At 35.3% G+C, this 20,455-nt stretch overlaps 2 protein-coding genes across 6 annotated transcripts in view; both read right to left on the reverse strand.

The window, feature by feature from the left end:
- LOC122522151 overlaps positions 1-20,390 on the reverse strand; it is a 73,369-nt gene extending 52,979 nt beyond the window's left edge. Inside the window, exons 1-3 of the mRNA XM_043642971.1 lie at positions 20,234-20,390; positions 8,275-8,342; positions 98-402 (exon numbers count right to left, since the gene is read on the reverse strand). Coding sequence (XP_043498906.1) covers positions 98-402; positions 8,275-8,342; positions 20,234-20,299 — 439 coding nt within the window. The 5' untranslated portion in view covers positions 20,300-20,390. The remainder of the gene's footprint in view (positions 1-97; positions 403-8,274; positions 8,343-20,233) is intronic.
- LOC122522150 overlaps positions 1-20,455 on the reverse strand; it is a 231,103-nt gene that overhangs the window by 180,470 nt on the left and 30,178 nt on the right. The window lies entirely within an intron of this gene.

Consider the following 20,455-nt stretch of genomic DNA (forward strand, 5'->3'; position numbering starts at 1 on the left):
ACGTCAAATACGATAATACCTTCGAGTACAATTCAATATAATAAAACTTTTGTATCCATTTACATGCATAAATCTGCATGCATACATAAATACTTACATGCTTTGGTACTCATTTGTTCAATAACAAAGGTAGGACATAACAACGAGGAGTAGACGATGATGTCCAACAAAAGTACAGCCACGTTTGACATTTCAGGCAAGCGAGAATCGCGTAACGGCCATTTCCAATGCACAGTATTCCGATAAATTGGATTCCACTGTATTAAGGGAGAGGCGTGTATATATCTGGCTTCCCGATTTGCAATCCACGTTTCCACTTTTAAGCACCGTCGAGAGAACATGCAATTACTCAACGAGTATACTCCACGAGAACATATCGATATGTTCCAGCCGAATACAGCCCTGCGCAAAAGTGAAATGTTCAGAGAATAATAGTCGATACCATGAAGAGAGAACGATGACCAACGCTCGCACATTTTTTATCTTCCCTACGTTAACAAATAAACCCAAATAAAAAAAAAAGCAATAACAATTTATACCGAATAAATATCAACATCCAACTTGAAATAATTATATTCCCAACATAAATAATTCGCGAACGAAATGTCTTTTCTCCTTTATTACAATTTTTCTTATAAAATATATCACACTTCTATATCTAAATCGAATAATTTTATTATTAAAAAAAAAAAAAGTATTTCACAGTAGGTACCTAATATATGTATCAAAGAATTATCTTCCCATAAATAAAGAGAAATAATCACATATGTAACATGAATATAAAATAAAATATCAATATGTTGAATATAATTCGAAAAGTAATCGAATTAATTTTCTACGATAATTTAAAAAAGAAAAAAAGAAAAAGAAAGAAAAAAACTACGTCTATCGAAAGCTCGAGAAGTACGTTAAAGCACGTGAAATGTGGGTAGGTGCTTTTAAAAAAAGCTCGGATAAGATTTAGAGGCGCGCATTTACGAGCGGGCGGTCACGATAAAACGTCGATAGGAGCTTTTATCGATGACAGTACGCGTGAAATATACGATCACCGTTTTCATCGTACGTACGATTACGGTGAAATCACAACGTCGCCTTTGGAGAAAGCTGCAGACTCTGTACCGTCGTGTTTATGGGCTGCCCACAAACGCACACAGCTGGTTGCGTATTTACCGTATATAAGCATTCGTTCTCTCTCTTTCTCTCTCCTTCTCTCTCTCTTAAGAAAGTTACGAAGAATGATCTCCAGAAGTTTGTGCGATAGTGCAGGCTTCTTCTCCATCGGCATTGTCATTTTTACGACTAATAAATTCATCGGTTTCTCGCCAATTCCTTTAATGAGCTTGGATTTCTGCGGACGCCCATAGAGACGTTCCCAGCTTTTTACTTCGACCTTCTTCCTTGGTATACGCTCGTAAAAATGAACGCGTGTTACCGCAATAATAACAACCCTTTCGGATTTTCGAAGGTTCAGAAAAGAAAACGAATGAATGATCCAGGCAAACTCGTTCGCTCACGACACTTCGAAAAATTTTTTTTTCTTTAAATTTGTAATAATAAAGGTCCAGTTAAATGTCTCACTTCGTTTACTTTTCTCCCTATTTTCTGTTCTCCTACTTCCTTCCTTTCTCTCTTCGTTTATTAAATTTATTTTTATTACCTACAATTTGTCGTGTATTATCAGTCGTGTATAACACGCAACGAAGTTGAATCACCGATTGAGATCTTTATTTGTTACATTGATTATACGATACTCTTGAGTTAATGCCCTAATTCATAATCTTTGTAAAAAATTATTTGCACGGTTAATTGGATTAAGTTATTATACAGAGAGCTACAACAATTTTGAGTAATCTAAAACTAAATCAATTTAATTTGAATGATTTTAATTTAAAAAAAAATAAAACAAAATTTATTCTTATATCTTTTCTTGTTCTTTGAGAATACTCATTTATAACTTATTTAATAATAAATAGCATAATTAATATTACTTGAAATTTTCTTTACTTTACATGCTTAAAAATAACGTAAGAACTGTTCTATTATACGAGTTGTTCATTTTTTTCTCTTCCTCTTTTTTTGCAAATTAAAAATTACTATATCTGTACCATGTTCGACTAATTATTTTCTCATTTGGAAACTTGGTAGATATTTGCATAAATTGGCCTAATTATAATTCTCTTTGAAAATCTCACCACCGTCCTATATTCATGTCTAACAAATCTATTCCTTCAGCTTTCATAAGTTTCATGCATAATTTCGAATAATTTACATCTACCTAGCATCGATTAAAATGAAGATAAAATCTAGATTCTATGTTAAAATAAATTTTGCTTAAATTCGAGTTTGAAAGAATGCGAAATAACGCACGTGATATAATTGTCTTCTTGTCATTGAAGCGATATGCAATTAAGATAATAACCGTCACACCCAACCGAGATAAAATAAGTTTAACAAACGTATACTATCTATCTATATACAAAGTAACGAAATAAAATGTCAAATATCTACTGACATTTCGTTGATATTGGTTTAGCATTTTTATACGTATGATAAAAAAAAAGAATCGATTGGTTAAAAAATAAAAAAATAAGGTTGCACTAAAAAATAAAGTGCAATTGCACCTGACGGGTGTATCGGTGTATCCGCACAAAAAATAAGGTGAAAAGAAGTTAGAACCTATTATGCTATATAATTCTTTTTTAAGCAACCCGTTCAAGTTTCATGAATAACTCTGTTTAATAATCTTAAAATATGTTTAGGTGTATAAAATAATTTTGAAATATTATATTAAAAGAAAATATTGATTGTTTTAAATTGACAGCTGAAATACGAATACTCCCCTACTGAATATACGTAGTACATTGTCTAACGATAAAAAAAACCCGAGAGAAATCGGATGCGTTATCACTTTTAATATCACCGTTCTCCATCTCATAAAATCGTCAATAAAACAAAATAAATAATAAATTCGATATTCGTCTAAAAAAAATATCTCCAAAATCGTCACGTTATTCAACACAAGTTTATACAATCGTTCGAAGATAAATGTCTAAAAGGATTCTATATAATAATAATGATGATAATAATAATAATAATAATAATAATAATAATAATAATAATAATAATAAATCAGATTCTCGTGAGGAAAAACGTGCCGTAGAAAGATCCGATTAATTTCCGTTCCATTTCGAATGGAATATTTAAAAAGGATTAGTTATTCCTAAGATGATCCATGACGAGAATGACAAGGATGACAAGAAAAACTCAGTGCTGTTCGTCGAGTTCGAAGAGTTTTATGAAGAAGGGGGTGAGCTGGGTGAGCTGGGTGAGTTGGCGAACTGAGTGAGGAGGGGTGGAATGAAAAGAGACGAAGACGCAGTCAGATATTTCCACAAATCGAATGAACGTGAGCCAAATGAAGCGATATTGAAAGGCGATATCGTCGATTCGCCCGACCGTTGCACAAATTCAATAACGAGCCTTGGAAAAGAGAGCTACGAGGCCGAGGGAGGAAAAAGAGATAAAGAGGAAGAGAAATAGGAAGAGGAAAGGAGTAAGAGAATGAGAGAGAAAGAGAAATAAATGACTCTGGAAACAGGGACGAATATGCTGGAAAATAAAGCTTTTCACGGATTTCCTCTAGACGAAATTGGCTCTTTTGTGCACAGCTCGTATTTACGCTCGTGCACCACTTGTGTTTCGTATGAGGTAACTTTACTCTATGAAAAGATCGTTAAGACGTCATACGATAATAACGATGTTTCTTCCGCAACAATAACCTAATGTTCAATACTAAATTTGTTCTGAAAGAAAAACAAATCATTTAAAGTACACTGAATTAAGTATAACGACTTAATGAATATTACATGTCGATTCGTAAATATGTTCATGAAAGTGTATTATTATTTTATTATTATTACTAATATTAAACCGTATTATAGTCTACTACCGGCCGGATGTTTGAGTACACCTACTGCATTGAGATTACATACTTATGTACGAGCATAGTACACACCCATTTTTTCCAAGATCAATAAGAAAACTTTCTAAAATAATTGAAACAATTTATGAATGGGGGAAAATTGCAAAACTTACTTTTAATTACAGGTGTATTCCAAACATTTGATACAGAAAAATTATTTGAACAATTTTCTGCGTCTATCGTCGTAAGTAAAAATAAAATTATACGATCTAAATTTTAATTTGTTCCTACATCTTTTGTTCAATAAACTCTTTTTATCAGTATCACAACCGATTTACGAACCATCCTATAGATCAATAAAAAGTCATCATATTGATAGACACAAAAGAATATGAATTGACAACTAAAAACTCTTGAACGTATGATTATATAATCCACAATATACGAAAGAGATCGTTCATTTCGCCGTTCGATATAATCAAAAAAATCTGAGTTTATCTTTGGCTCGAATCTGAACAAGAATAATACTTATAAGAGAGAGGTAGAGAGAGAGAGAGAGACAAATAAAAATGAAAGATAAATTCTGGGAGGAGTTGCTTTTCACCGTTCGCGGACCAAAAAGTCACATTTACAAACGTACACAGACTCGATTACACCTACGATTACTCGTAGATCTCGATATTGAATCTCCTTCGTCCTTTCGTTTATTCTCTACCTTGCTCTGTTATATTCGCATAGTCCTGCGTGTCATTGAACTGTAATATATATGTTTTAGATTTCGTTGGTAGTATACCAACGGAACGCATACCTATAAACGTGTTGTCTCTATGTGTGTGTATACGAGGAGGCAGGATAGAACAGCAAATCCGTCTGTAAAGCTTTACAGATTGGTATAGTATCACGTATATACACACATACATACATACATACATACATACATACATACATATAAGTTTATATGTGCGAATGTATATATATATATATTTGTTGGTTGTTTTGTTTAGCCTGGAGAAAAGATATATCGATGAATGTGGTACGGTTGCTTCTCCTATCTCTCCTCTTGCAAACATCGCATCGTTCCTACCCACAAACGCTTTGTGTCTATCCGTTCGGTTATCCAACGATCGATCCACCGAGAGAAAGAGAAAAGAGACCGGCTTGAAAACCTTACGGCAAGCCGAGAGCGAAATATCAAGAGCGATCTCTCGCGTCGCCTACGGCGAGACGTTCGGCTATTAACGATTACATCGTTCGTGACTCGAAAAACATTCCTGGTAGCTCGTAAACGTCAAAGGGACTCGCGGAACTCGTCTGCTTCGAGGTATACAAAAAAATATATTTTAAAAATTATAAAAATCTTAATGCGTGTTGTTCCTATCTGTCATTGCTACGTTCGTAACAACTTCGCACACGAAATGATTTTCTTTTTATTTTTAATATAAACATCCATTTCCGATCCGAAATAGCCGAGATTATAACACGAAGTCGTCCTAAAATATTTGCTCGCTTTTTTTAATATTTTATATTTTATGTTATTTTTCTTTTTTTACTGATAATGAGTTATTAATAGAGAAAAGTGATAAAGCAATATGTGTACTTTATATAACTCCGTACAATAGCATTGAATAAATAATATTGTAGATTGAACATTTGATAAGAATATGATAGAAAACTTTTGCTACGAATTAACATATAATTTACGAGAATAATTTAGAAATAATATGAATATGTTATTTTATGGTCGATCGGGTCAACAACACCAAGCGGATACAAATTCAAGCTGACTGACTTTTCTCTTGATAAATTTTACGGAAAGTTGCCACTTATAATTTGCGAGTACAATATCGTAAAACGTCGACTATTCGAGCATGATATATACAATACGTATATACCTATACTATTTCTTCTCGGTACGTCCGTCGAGTCCTCTAATAAGTTCACTGTGTACTACGGTGAGCCGGCTATAATTCACACGAGTGAAAGCTAATGATTCGGTTTGAAGGAGAAAGTCGGTTAACCGAGCGAGAACAAATGCGAGAGATGAGGATGAGGATGAGAATCAAGATGATTATGATTATGATGATGATGATGATGATGATGCTGGACCGATACCACTAACAACATTTGGTATTTATCTTCTTTCTTTTCTTTTGTTATTCAGTAGAGAAAGAAAAGCTCGTTAAAAAAAATCTTGTCCTGTATGAGTCATACCGATCGAAAGATCGAAATCATTCGCTTTCGCGCGTGAACACGTTCTTATTACGAAATAACAGTCTCTCTCTCTCTCTCTCTGCATCTTTCTTTCTTTCTCTATCATTTGTGAGTTTCCATTTGTGACAGTAAGAAACACCAAACGGATTACATCTTTACGAAGGGTCCCAGTCTCCAACGAGACTTTAATCGTACCCGATCGATACACGGATAACCGATTGAAGAAACGACGAACCATGTATGTATGTATGTAGTCGAACACCTTCAAGGACCACCCACGTTACCAAGCCTCACATCGTAAGAATTTTCTCTTCGTTCGGCACCGAGTTCAAGCAGAACGACGTTTACGATATTCCAAAGCCTAATTGGATCGTCCAACTGGTAACTTCCAAGTGGATAATAAAGACGATGGGTGTGTCTCGATGTTTATCTTTGACATGATTTTTTAATCTTTCTTTTCTTTTTCTTTTTTGTTCATACGTCTATACTTATAATAATACGATCAAAAGAGTTCTTATTTTAACTATCCGATCTATAAATAACCAAATAATAAATCAATCCTTTTGATGGATATCGGAAATGAACAGAACATAAGTATATACGTGTATCTAAAATAAGTTATTCAATATAATAAGCAAGTATACACTTGTGACACGAAGAACGTATATCTTCTTATTACCACCGTAAAATTCCTTTTGTAACTTTCCGTGTATACGATTTGACGTTTTTCATCGAAACATATACAGTTTGCTAAGTTTATTACACGTTTTACTGTCCATCGTAAGGCATCGCTACGATTCTAACGAAAGTATTGGTAAATAACGTATCGATCCTGTTATTCGTTCAAACCATCATACGTTTATTTCCAATATGTAGTATTATATATACTATGTGCACCTATATACATATATAAATAAATGTAATACATGCATTCCATGTGTAATACGTATGCACATATGATAGTAACGTATACACGTTCATTTATTGAACGTTATATATACACTTTTATTATTCTCTCTCTGTCTCTCTCTCTCCTTTTTATATGAACTACGTAGTCACCGGAAATTATATTTCACGGTGCATCGATATCGACAACGGTGAAAAAAGAAAAAAGGAGAGGAAAATAAAATGGACAGTGGATGATATTGCCGTAAAACGCACGATCCGAACCGAGTTTTCGATACCTTCGTTCCCCCGGTGTGTTTCTATGAATCGGATATGTGCTGGAAAAATTACTTTGTCCGACGTAAAAATTTTGTCGCAATGCACTCTCTCCGCTCTTTTCCATCCATAGTTTTTTTTCCCTCTCTTTTCTTTTTTTTCCAAACAGAGAGAAAAAGAAAAAGAGAGAGAGAGAGAGAAAGAGAGGGAGAGAAAAAGAAAAAAAGAATTGCAACCATCCATATCGTATTCAGGAATTGCATCGATCTCTTTGAATACCTTTTATATTTCGTTAGACATATATTTACATACACATAAGCACACGGGACGCATGTATCTGCTGTACAACGTAAAATCGTAAAAAAATTGTCAGTAATTTAATACATCGGAGAAAAAAGAATACGAGTAACCAGAAAGGTACTGGCTTGAATTTACTACGTTAAAAATATTATTTACAACAGATACGATTTCGTTCGAATACATTATTAGGATGTGTGTGTGTTTTGATTATTTCTTTTAAATAGAAAAATAATTAAATTGAATCATTTATAAAATAAATTGAAAAATCAGCGTAACTTCTAATTAATTCGACAATTTGCTGAAATTCATAGGAAGACGACTCTGAGCGACCTTGACCTAACTAAGACTCGTAAATTTTACATGAGCTATTTACATTTCGCATGTTTAGACGAGATTCCTAAATATATATATAGTAGCAGTTTTCCTTATACAAACGATGCAAAGTAGCACGTTCTCGGTGGCAAAAGTGCCTTATTAAATCTGCTTATAAGAAAGAACACGTTTGCGGTAAAGGTAATAAGAACACTGAGATAACCTCGTAGAACATTTTAACGTAGTCACGATGGTACCTAAAGGGACGTTCATTTTCTGCGTGCTTCGTGCAAACATACCACCGCTAGTGTACTCTTCTACTCTGGTACTATGAGCCAGAATGAAATGCATAACCTCGAGTTACGTACTTGAAACGTGCGAAGATTTCGTGCCGAGCTAATGTGCCTCCTTCCAAAACATGTAGTAGGTGAATTACCTGAAATTAGAAAAACAAATACGAACGTCAGTTTAATTATTTCTATCAAATTGTGTTCAAATTCATTGATTATTGTAAATATATTCTTTTTATTAGAAAAACCAAAAAAGAAAAATATGCAATTTGGCCCTGCAACATTTTTTTTTTATAATACTCAACCAAGAAAAGAAAAGAAAAGAAACAAAAAGGAAAATGTCTGGATCTAAAACAGAACAAACTAATGCAAACTTAAATTAAAAATAAAGATGATTAAAATATATCGATAGCTTGATTTCTTAGAAATCGGACAAACAAAATAAGGAAAAAAAAACATAAACAAGGCGAGTAAAAAAGCAATCGTAATGGCAAGTAAAAAAAAATAAGATCGGTCGATGCTATGGGATCGTCATTCGTGCGGATCGAATTAAAGGGAACATAAAGCAGCATGCGTTCGTCTCTCGAAGCGACTCATTCTCTTTCTCTCTATGAACAAGCCTTTCTAAACCGTCTTGATTCATCGTGGAAGCGGTCGAGAATAGTCGAAGAGAAGAGGGCCGTTTGCGAATGCCAAGACCGCCTGCGCCAGTCGCTAGCAAGCAAGCACCAATAACACCAAGTTAATGATGTTTGCTTGACGGATTTATGAGGGCACTGCATGCGGCGCACGTCGGCTAAAAGGAGTCATTGGACGAATGCGCGCGCGCGCACACACACACACATCACATCACATCACATCAGATCACACACACATATACACATTAGTATATACCAAGAAAGACTAATGTAAGATAAGAAAAGGAGAGTAGTAGAGTACGATCCTAGCTAAGCCTCTTCGATCCTATCGCAAAGAGGAAAATGCATTTAGTATAGTGGTTTTATAGCAAAAAGCATCGTTGAAACGGAAACTTTGCTGTTCAAGTTAGCCCCGTTAGAAAACGAACGGAGAAAGTACGAAGATCGATGTGCTTACAACGAGCCTTACGACTAGAACTAAGATAGAAACGATGGATAGTTGTTCCTTCTGTCTTTCGCTAATTACGCGTAATTTCTTGGAATCCATGAGATTTCTCGTTTCGCGAAAGCGTTTGCTTACTTACTTACATTAGTCGCTTTCTTTCTTCCTAGGTTTTTCTATGTTCTTTTTTTATTCTTTTTTTCTTAAATTTTTTTTTATTTACATTATAAATATATACAATATTATAATATCTCTATCTTTACGCATCAACGTGGTCATAGTCGTCGTTTATTTATCGGAGAATCATCATTAATTATAACGTCGGTAGTATCATGAGTTAGTAATCATTATATTTTCTAATTTCTAGCATGACGTGTATATAATTGGATTTTTGTACTGAAAAAGAAAGAGAGAGAAGGGGGATCGATCGGTCGTTAGAGTTTTGAGATCGATTAATGCATATACGTTTTATGTTTATGATAAGAATATACGTTGAACGATTAGTGTTATCTAAACAACATGAAATAAAGGATTTAGAAATAAATGAGAAAAAGAGAACAAAAATTGAATAACTTTATCAAAGTACGTGGAAAGATCGTAGATCTAGCAGGGTTACTGGACTTGAGATTAAAAGAAAAAAGAAAAAATAAAATCCATAAATACGCACGGGAGGGTAAAATTAAACTTGCTATTTTTGATCTTACAGGAAGATAGATAAAAAAAGAAACAGCAAAAAATGGAATCTTTAAAAACGACCATAGTTTTAATAAAACCAATCGGAAAAAAGAATTAATTTGAAATGAAAAAAGTGTCAAAATAATAATAAATACACAGTGAGTAAGATAAAATAGTGTTATTGCATTAAAATCAGCGCATCTCGAAAAACACGTTACTAACATAAAAGGGTTGGGAACTTTTTATGCTCGACATTAAAAGTAAACGAGTACGGGCAACAATGGTCTTATCGAATAGGCTCGAGAGGTCTAATCTCGTTCTGCCAATCGCTTATGTTAGAGGGAACCGCTGCACACAACGGTCGCGACGATAAACAGAGTGGAACGCAAATCGCCGTGCTCGTTAGCATAACTCCCGATCGTCCTTTTCCCACTCCAACCCCTTCCTTCTTCTCTAACCTTTTCTCTCTTTCTAGGTTTGCTTATTTTTCTCTTTCTTTCTTGACTTTTCTTTTTTCTCTCTTATGGGTTACCGGAACTAGCTCCGTCCTCTGTCCCGTATATAGAATATAATACTGACTTACTAACTATACTTCTACACTATGCTTTGCTTAGACACCGATTAGTAACTTCGATCTTTCACGGACTACCGCGTACGCTTTCCTTCGACTATGAAAGATATCTTTGTCTCATTTTAACGCCCACTTTAAAGTAACTTCGATAAACTCCCCCACCCCAACCCCAACCCAATTACTACGACGAACGTAGACGTATTAAACTTTTATGAAACATTTATAACGTTATTTTTCCTACAAATGGTTATGAATGATTCGTTCAAGGAGTTTCACAAATTTTATGATTTTTCAAATGATATTTAATCGTACGATAAGACGTATATAATATGTTAATAAATCTTACTATTCTAATTATAATAGTTCGAGGATATGTTTAATAAATTAAACAATCGTCGAACTAAAGACCAAGAATTAAAAAAAAGGAAAAACATTAAAATAAAATCAAGAATACGTATTAATGGTTTACGATGCCTGTCGTCGTCAATGAATAAAAATTTTAAGATTTATACAAAAATATAATTTCAAATGTAAGAAAATAAAATGTACATAATTATTAACTGTTTCCAATTGAACATAACGACAATCTCGAAATAAATTGAACTATCCTAATTGAAAGCTCGAGAACATGTTTAATATACCGAGAAATCATCGAACTAAAGATCAAAAGTAAAAAAAGGACAGAAAAAGAAAAAACTCCTTAAGATTACATATTATCATTTTATGATGTCTATCATCTTTAGTCAACGAGAAAGTACGAGACATAGAGAGATACTTAACGATCGTAGACTTGAAAACGCGTTAGCCCCTGAGGAACCATTTTGTCTCGACTAGTTTCGTCTCGAGGCGACTTTTACACGTCGATGGAGTGAGAAGAAGGATGAGGGTTAATATAACACGAGAGACAGAGATAAAGAGAGAGAGAGAGAGAGAATATAAGACGACGGTGATGGTAATTGATGCTTTGTAGGATAATGCTCGAATAGCGTACACCTTTTTTATCTCATTTTTTCTAATTGAACCAAATTATGCAGAAATCTACCGACCGTAAGAATGCAAAAAGAAATTATTTAAACACGATACAAACTCCATAATTTTGTCATCGTCTTTACTCGTCGTTTAGAAGAATTATATTATATCATAAATTTGATTTATTTATAATTATTTAAAAATTGTACAGTAATTTTGATAATTAAGATTATCAAAAACATAATTCTATTTTCGTCTTATTAATTAAAAATATATACACATATAATAATATTAATTATATTATTCGTTATTAAACGATGAATTATAAAGAATTTGAAAGGAACGATAAATAAAATACAATTATTTTAATATGCTCAAAAGGCAAATTTTCAAATTATTATAAATTAACTCTATTTTAAAATCGTTCAGGATTTCTACATAATTTGGCTCAATCGATCCTCTTACTTTCTTTGGATAAAATATCAACGTTAACAACCGACACTTTGATCATTATGATCGGCTAAAGTTATAAGATTCTGAATGATCCAACACAAGCACACGGATGCTTGGTGAGAAAAAATCGAGATGACTGATGAGACATAGAATGAAAGAAAGAGAAAGAAAGAGACAAGTCAAAGAAGAAAGGACAAAATCGTTGGCGAGCTTCGTGAGCCAAGGTAATTTATTTAATGATAACACATTTAGCAATAATAAGAGAAGAGGCGTTCGAGCGCACGCATATCCGTGATACCTTTCATGTGAGTGGTTACATGTATGAGTGGCTTGGATACTGAGCACTTATCCAAGGTGAACAAATTATCCGAGAGCACGATGGTGAACGCCAGCCAAGATATCAGAAGACACAACGACGCGAAAGATTACGCGAGAAATGTCCGACACCTGGACATTCAAGTTCTAAACCAACAACAAGTAGGGGAAACTGGATACGTTGAAAACATTACGCGATAAAAAAGAAAGTGAGAGCAAAAGTGGTTTCTATTTGCTACTGCTTCGTGATATTCCCATACAACTTATAGTTAGCTATTGATTTTCCACAAGTTTAACTCGTTACGAATTTTAATACGAGAGAGAAAAGAAAGAAAGAGAGAGAAAGCGTTCTAACAACAACGGCGAAATTTACATTAGAATGATCAACGATATAAATGAACTCTCTCTAGAACGTTATGTCATTTTGAAATCAGAATAGAACGAATTCGAACGTTAATATCGTATTCGAAAATAATTATTTCTTCTTTTAAAAAAAAATAGTAATTTGACTTATTAAAATAAAAAATGATACGAAGTGATTTAATCATTTCTAAGCTTGAAATTTTACGATCTAAAATAAGAATTAATCTACAAAGTAGATTATTCAACAATACGATGGAAGATTATTCCTATTCCAAGTTCGATGAAAAATATTAAAAAAGGCTTTAGAAAATTTATGGAGAATCTCATTACGAAGATAGAAAAATATAGAAAGATGAAAAGAAAGAGAAAGAGAAAGAGAAAGAGAGGGAGGGAGAGAGAGAGAGAAAGATCGTTCAGGTAGCATAGCGTTTAACAAAACAAAACAAAATAAGATAAAATAAAATTAAAAAGGTATCCTCTCGTCGTCGAAGAAATTCAAACCGGCCCCCGGTGAGCAATTTGCTCACCTTGAAGTTGCCAGTGAATCACCTTGCACTTCGCGACTTACGATCCTTTACATATCCTTTTCTTCCTTCCACTCTTTTTCTCTTTCTTTTACTTTTTCTATTTCTCGATCGCATGTTTGCTGCATCGAGGGAAAAAGAGAATGAGAGAAATTACTGGATACGCTGCTGCTGCACCATCACCATCGCCACCACCATCACCACCACCAGCACCACCAGCATTGCTCGACAAAGACCGGTATTTTCTTCGCGTTAAAATGCGTTCGTGCCATCCTCAAGAATTTCTTCCAAGATAACGAAGAGATATCCTATTAACTAGTTGGAAACGATTTTCGTTAAAGAAAATTTCTTTTCTCACGGATAAAATATCGATAAGTTAATTACTAATTACGTTATTCATCTACAGGCATCTGATGACCATCCTTTTATTACAATCTAATTCAAGTAATAATTTGTGTTCATTTTATCATATGAAAAATGTTTAATGCGTATATGATTATATATTTAGAATAGTAATCACGGTACTAATTTATCATCAGTAAATTGATTTCGCACCGATAAAATATTTTCTACGTATCGATTTTATCTTCTTGTATTAAAAAAATTCATGATGATCGTGTAATAGAAATATAAACTGTAATAACCAATCAATGATATTTCTCTAAACATTAAATAATAAACAAAATTATACAAATTTGAATTCGTATAAATATAATATTTTTCTTTAAATTATCGAAACAGTTATTTCTACTCGTCTATATTATACTAATTAAAATATTAAACACATATACACAATTATATTTTTTCTTTTATATGCTAATAGAATAATTTAAAATAATAGAAAATGTAAAATAAATCACAGACTAACCATTCACTCACTCTTGCCAAGATGAAACTGATTCTCTTTCAATGTTATCAAAGATTTATATTATGTTTACTTATAAATGTCGTTTGAAATGTTTTCCACGAACCGATTTGTTTACTCTCGAGAAAATATCTTTGTATATCACTGACATTTTTCTTGCTTATATTATATTATTTCGTTGCTATTTTTCTTTTTTTTCTAAATCGTCGAATGTATAAGATCAAAATTAATGGAATTTAACGTTTAGCAAAATTGATTTTAATCTAATTTCTCTGGAGTATCGATCAAAGATATATTACGATCGATCGAACGTTTAGGCTCGTGCAAAACGTAAACGAAGCACATTACGAATTGACGCCTGCAATCGGGCAACGTACACCACCGAGGAGCATGACATCCCGCACGTGCTATGAATAGTTAGAGCTCAACGTTAACGTTCATTATCGAGCTACCAGTTTTACCATCTTCCGCAACGTTCAAATTTTCTAATCCAACCAACCTATAAGCGAGTCTATCTAATATTAGAATCGAACGTATTCGAAAGTTCTTCTCCGTTCTTTGTTCCTATGCTGTAACAGCTCTCGTGCAAAAAATTCAACAACAAAAAGACGAGTATAGAAAATTTATCAAATAAAACAAAATCATTCGTAAAATAATCCATAAATTACAATTTAAATGTAATTATAGCGTATATACTATAAAAACACATTTATTTAATTACATAAATACTAGCTAATAAAATAGAATAAATTTGTGCCAATGAATTTATAACATCTACGTGACAACGGACAAATAATAGATTCTTAAAGAACGTTATGGATATTATTCTTGTCCGTACTTGACAATTGACTAAGTATATTAAAAGAGAACATCTAGACGCCCTTACATAAGTCAATAATAATATATATATTAGATAATTAAAAAGACTATAAATTCCGTGATACGTATTACTCGACGATAGAAGAGAATAATAATAATACGCGATGCTTTGGAAAGAAACGCCTCTCGTAATAATCGCAACCGCATCTCTGCAATTACGTTTGATCATCGTGATAAGTCCAAGTAGATAAATCCGAATAGATTTTATTGAACGATCGTTCGTGGTCGTTTACGGACGAGTCTAGATCGCAACGATTCCGAGAATGCTTGAGCGGAGGCTGGCTGGCTGGCTGGCTGAATCTGAACGATTCTAGGAGATTACAACCCTACAAGATAAAGTGAGATAGAATGAGACATAAAAAGATAGATAGATAGAAAGAGAGAGAGAGAGAGAGACTTCGTGGCGAAATCGGCTAAATTAGTATCCGCAAGAAGGCCATATTAATTTATCAGTACGATAGTGTGCCTCGTGTTACGGACCGGTGCAATCTGATACGAACAATGGATCGGTGCGATTGAATGTGGGTCAAGGAGAAGCAGCCGGATGAACTGCGGAATCGTTTCGTTTCTCCCTGCCAAATAATGTTTTAAATCATTCCCATATATCCTCTCACGTGATTGATAAAAAAGAAAGAAAATATTTTCTTTAGACGGAACGACGAAGTCCTTCGAGCGTAAATACTTTTACGTCGGCCGATAACATACGACTGATGAATCTAACTAACTGTAACCGTGTTTTCATTTAGTTTCAGAACATTTCTATGCTATTTATATTGAATACATTATACATAAACATGCAATTATATATATATATAAAAAAGAAAAAAACGATTAGCTAATTCAATCTTACATTTGTTGTAATTTTTATCATAATTACTGGCACCGAATATTTCACCATAGACCGAACTTAAAACGTTTATTATTCTTTATAAATTAATTATAAAATATCTCATCCATTGTTCCTTTAAAATATATTCTTAAAATAATAAGAAATAGCAAAATGTACATAAAGAGAATACCAAAAGAAATAGATTGATGATAACAAAGGAATGGTGGAAAATAAGGGATATAGAGAGTTGAGTATAGTGGTTGCTGCGAAATAGAAAGAGAGATAGGAAGAACGAAAAAGAGAAAGAAAGAAAGAGCGAGCAAACGAGCAAGCGAGAGAGAGAGAGAGAGAGAAGGGAGAGAGTAAGGGAAGAGGATTGAGAGGAAGGAGGAGAAAGGAAGAGGTAAAAGGGGGAGGGATAACTCTAATTACAAGCGGTAGCTTACAGAACGGTCCGTAGTAATGCGATCGCTCGTGTGCTCTCATTAACAATTACTGTACAAGGAGAGTTAATGCATGGCATGATCATGGTTATAATTAGTGGTGGACGGGGCTGTAGGAGATAGAGAGAAGTGAAAGGGAGCGAAATAGGGAGTAGGAGAAAGAGAGAGAGAGAGAGAGAGAGAAAGCCAAAACCGCTCTCGCTCTCTTTCTCTCTCACTTGTGGAGAGTAAGTACTCCTACTACTAACATAATGAGTTTGTGAGAGAGCATACGACGTGACTATGTGGCGACCATAGAACGCCTATGACAACCAACTCCCCCTACCACCCCCTCCCACTAACTCTCTCACTCTCTCTCTCTCTCTCTTTTGTACTACCTCCTTCCACCCTTGTTTCATTTCACCAGGAAACTACTCCTGCCGGCTCCGGTTCACCGGTTTTCCGCTCCTCTTTAGCCACGCGTCAATGACGACAATTAGCCATTGTGCATGTCTCACGACTGCCGCACTGTTCTTTTCAATCTTAACGCCTAAAATCGTCGACTTTCACTAAATGAGTTATTATAATAACAACGAGGAATTTTCTCAATTATGTACTCGGATTAAAAGCTGTCTGATTATCAACGTGTTTACATTTTCCTTTTTTGTTTTTTTCATTTTTTTTAAACGCACGAGATAATTAAATGAATGTATAGGTAATATGATTGTTATTACTATAATATTATTTATAATAATACTGGAAATACACAAATATATATTTTTTACGTAACTATGTACGAAAATACACATTTTATACATTTATTCTTTTAACAAGAAGAAAAATATATATAAAAAAAGAAAAATAAAGAAAAAGAAATAATTAAATTCTATTCGAATAAATGCGGGAAGAATAAAGGATAACATGCAATCATACTGGCAGTAGCAGCAGCAGCAGCAGCAGCGTACTCGATTAAAAACATATGATATAATGAAATTTAATTAACGCCTACAAGTCAGATCCTAATACTCGTTCGTAAATTTTTCTTCCTTTTATTCCCTACGCGAATCGGTTATTAATGATCGGCTTCATTCGCGAATCTCGTAAATTCGCTCGAGAGGACGAGCGATTTATTCGGTTCGCTGCTATTCGTTCGAATTTTAATTACGTCGGAGAAAGCCGAGGATACGAACAGGAACAGAAGGTACAAGAAAAAGAGAAAGAGATAGAAAGAGAACGAGAGAGAGAGAGAGAGAGAGAGAAAGAGAAACTGACGTATTATGGCATAATTATGGCAACGAAGTTAAAATAAATGCAAGTATGCGTACGTTATACAAACAGGTATAAAGTACTTACGTATGAAAATTAAAAACAAGAAAAATTGTATAATCAAAAAATTAACGTAAAATAATATTATTATTAATAAAAATAATAATTATAATAACAATAACGATTATGATAATAAATGTTGGAATATATTAATAAGTAATATAAAAAATCGACGTAAATCTTTTTACGTGCAACAAAAACACCGGATTGCAATTACAAACTGGTCATAATATTACACGTACTATTTCTCTTAGAGAATTAATTATGAATGAATTTTTACGCTCTGAATGTAGATAATTTCATAAAAGAACTTACACATACATAAGCGCACGCAACTATGAACGCCCGTCCGCAAGGTATTTTCAACTGAGAAAAGTAAAAATAAAAGGAATTCCGTCAGTTTAACGTTGAAAAGATTAAATTCCAGACATTTTTTTTTTCTTTTTCTTTTCTTTTTTCCGTAGTAATCAGTAAAAGATACTAATAGAATATCACCAATGGAACAGTTGATACTTTAGACTTCCGTGCGAACATCTCTGTTTCCTTGGGATTTCATTAAAACCTTTCAACCTTTTCTCCTTATCAACAATAAGTCGACGTCGTTCTCCGACACGGCAACGGTGACGACGACGACGACGACGACGACGACGACGACAACGACAACGGTGACGTGAACGAGACGTTACCTCTCTCGCGCTCACATTTAGAGATAAAGAGAGATAAAGGGAAGAGGAGGAAAAGAAGTAGGAGGAGAATAAGAGGAAGCCCCGTGGAAGGGCGTTATTGTTCTTCAAAACAATTTAAACTTTAATTACTTCAGTGAACTGCAGAAACGGCGTTGCGACAGTCCCACTGTTTGCCATCGTAAAATTAATTGGCTTCTCGTGCCTCTTCTCCTTCTTCTCTCTACCATCCCTTTCTTCGATCACTCTCTCTCTTTCTCTCTCTATCTTTCTCTTTCATATATACCTTCGTTCCAACAGCACCTTGCCAATCCCCCTGCTCCAACTATCCCCACCATTATCCCTTTTCTCCGCCAATTCCACCTCCATCGAGCCTCAACCATCCACCACCACCCTCTCCAACCTCATCCTCCACTTCCTCTTCACCCCTCCAGCCGAGCTGCATATCCGCTCGCAAACGGATCAATCGACGAAGAGAAAAGAGTGGAGGAGGCGGAAAAGAGACCAAGAGAGACAGAGACAGAGACAGAGACAGAAAGAGAGACAGAGACAGAAAGGGAGAAAGAGAGAGAGAGAGAGAACCAGTCGTTTCTCTCCCGTGGCCGTTTTATGCATTATCCGGACGCAATTACCGCGAAGACCGTCCGTCATGCATTACGTCATCATACGGCCAAATGCGCGCATGCATCCTGGTTTACATGACAATCACCAGGTAAAGAGAGAGTGAGAGAGAATGATAATCAATCCTACTTTCTCTCTTTCTCTCTCTCTCTCTTTCTTTCTATCTTTTTCTCTTATTCCGTCTTTCTTTTATACCGGTTCGAGAAAGACAATACGGAGCTGTGCATTCGAGTGTACTCGCGAGTTGTATATTTGAAATCCAATCGCGTTATCCAGTAACCATAAAAAAAAAAAATAGAAGAAGAAGAAGAAAGAAAAGGGAAAAAAATGAATAGTAAAGATATTTTCAGAGGAAGTTTCCAGCACTCAAATAAATCTACCCTCCCAAAGCAGACGGATGTTTCCGGTCTTTCTCGCTCTTCCTACTACCCCTCCTCTTCCTGCTCCTACCACCTCCTACATTCTATTATATTATACGCGTTCGTACAAATGTAGTACTCTTTTTATGTGTTCTTATTTTATATATCACATTGTGTTTCGAGCAACACGCGACACCCTTTTGTTTTAAGATTTTATAAAAGGACGAGCTACGTGTCTACGCAACCCCTATGCCTACTCCAACCCCTAACCCCTCTTTCCTCCTTCTCTTTCTATAATATATATCTATATATATATGTTCTTTCGCAAGAGACGTTTCTTTTCAAATTCCTCTGGAAAAGTCAAGTGTCCCGCCGCTTTTACTACTATCGCGGTTAGACACGAATCCCATTCCGTACGATCCATTTGCTCGCGGTTCGAAACGTGAAGAGAGAGAAGAAGAAGAAGAATAAGAAGAAGAAATCCGCGGAGGATAGACGTCGGGGAAGAGATCGAAAAATGGGAAGCGAAAAATAGAAAGAATCCAAGTGAGAGAGGGTAAGAGAGAGGAGGGGGGTATGTGGGGGTTTGTGGGGGGCGTAGGAGGAAAGGGAGAAAATAAATGCTCTTGAATAAAAAAAAGAAGAAGACAAAGAGAAAGAAAAGGCAAGGACTCGAGAGCGAACGGTGCACATCGGCGCGCCACGCCCGCGGAAATAAAATTTCTCTTGCACGTCTACGTCGTCGTGCCCACCACCATCACCACCACTACCACCACCACAGCAGCAGCAGCAGCAACAGCAGCAGCAGCAGCAGAGTTTCCCCTTTTCCTTTCGCCTCCTCCAATTCTACTCTTCCTCTCTCTCTCTTTCTCTCTTTTGCCCACCCTCACGATCCTCTCTTCGGATTTCCCCCTTCCCATCCCCCCGTCGACGGCGAGGCTGCGCTTGTTGATATTCATTTGGAACGTCACTTTGGCCGCGATAACCAGCCCGACGCTTTCCAGGGGCTGCGTACGCCGGAAACGATTCTGTCTTTCTCTCCGTTTTATCCCTCTTCTACCCTCCCATTCCATCCCACCCCCTCACTCCTACCCCATTCTTACTCGACGCAACGAGCGCAGCCGTAATGCCGGCGGCGGCCAATGCTCGCGAAAGGCTGACTCAGGCATCGTTGTCGTGTGCGGCCGGGCCGGTGCATCGATCGCCTTCTCCTACGCTGCACATCGTCGTCTCCTTCTCTTCCACCTCCTCCTCCTCCTCTACCTCTTCATTCTCCTCATCTTCCTCCCTCTGCACAACCTCCGCGACCCTTCTTCTTCTTCTTC

The sequence above is a fragment of the Polistes fuscatus genome, unplaced genomic scaffold, assembly GCF_010416935.1.
Source record: "Polistes fuscatus isolate 324 unplaced genomic scaffold, CU_Pfus_HIC Scaffold5, whole genome shotgun sequence".
Lineage (NCBI taxonomy): Eukaryota > Metazoa > Arthropoda > Insecta > Hymenoptera > Vespidae > Polistes > Polistes fuscatus.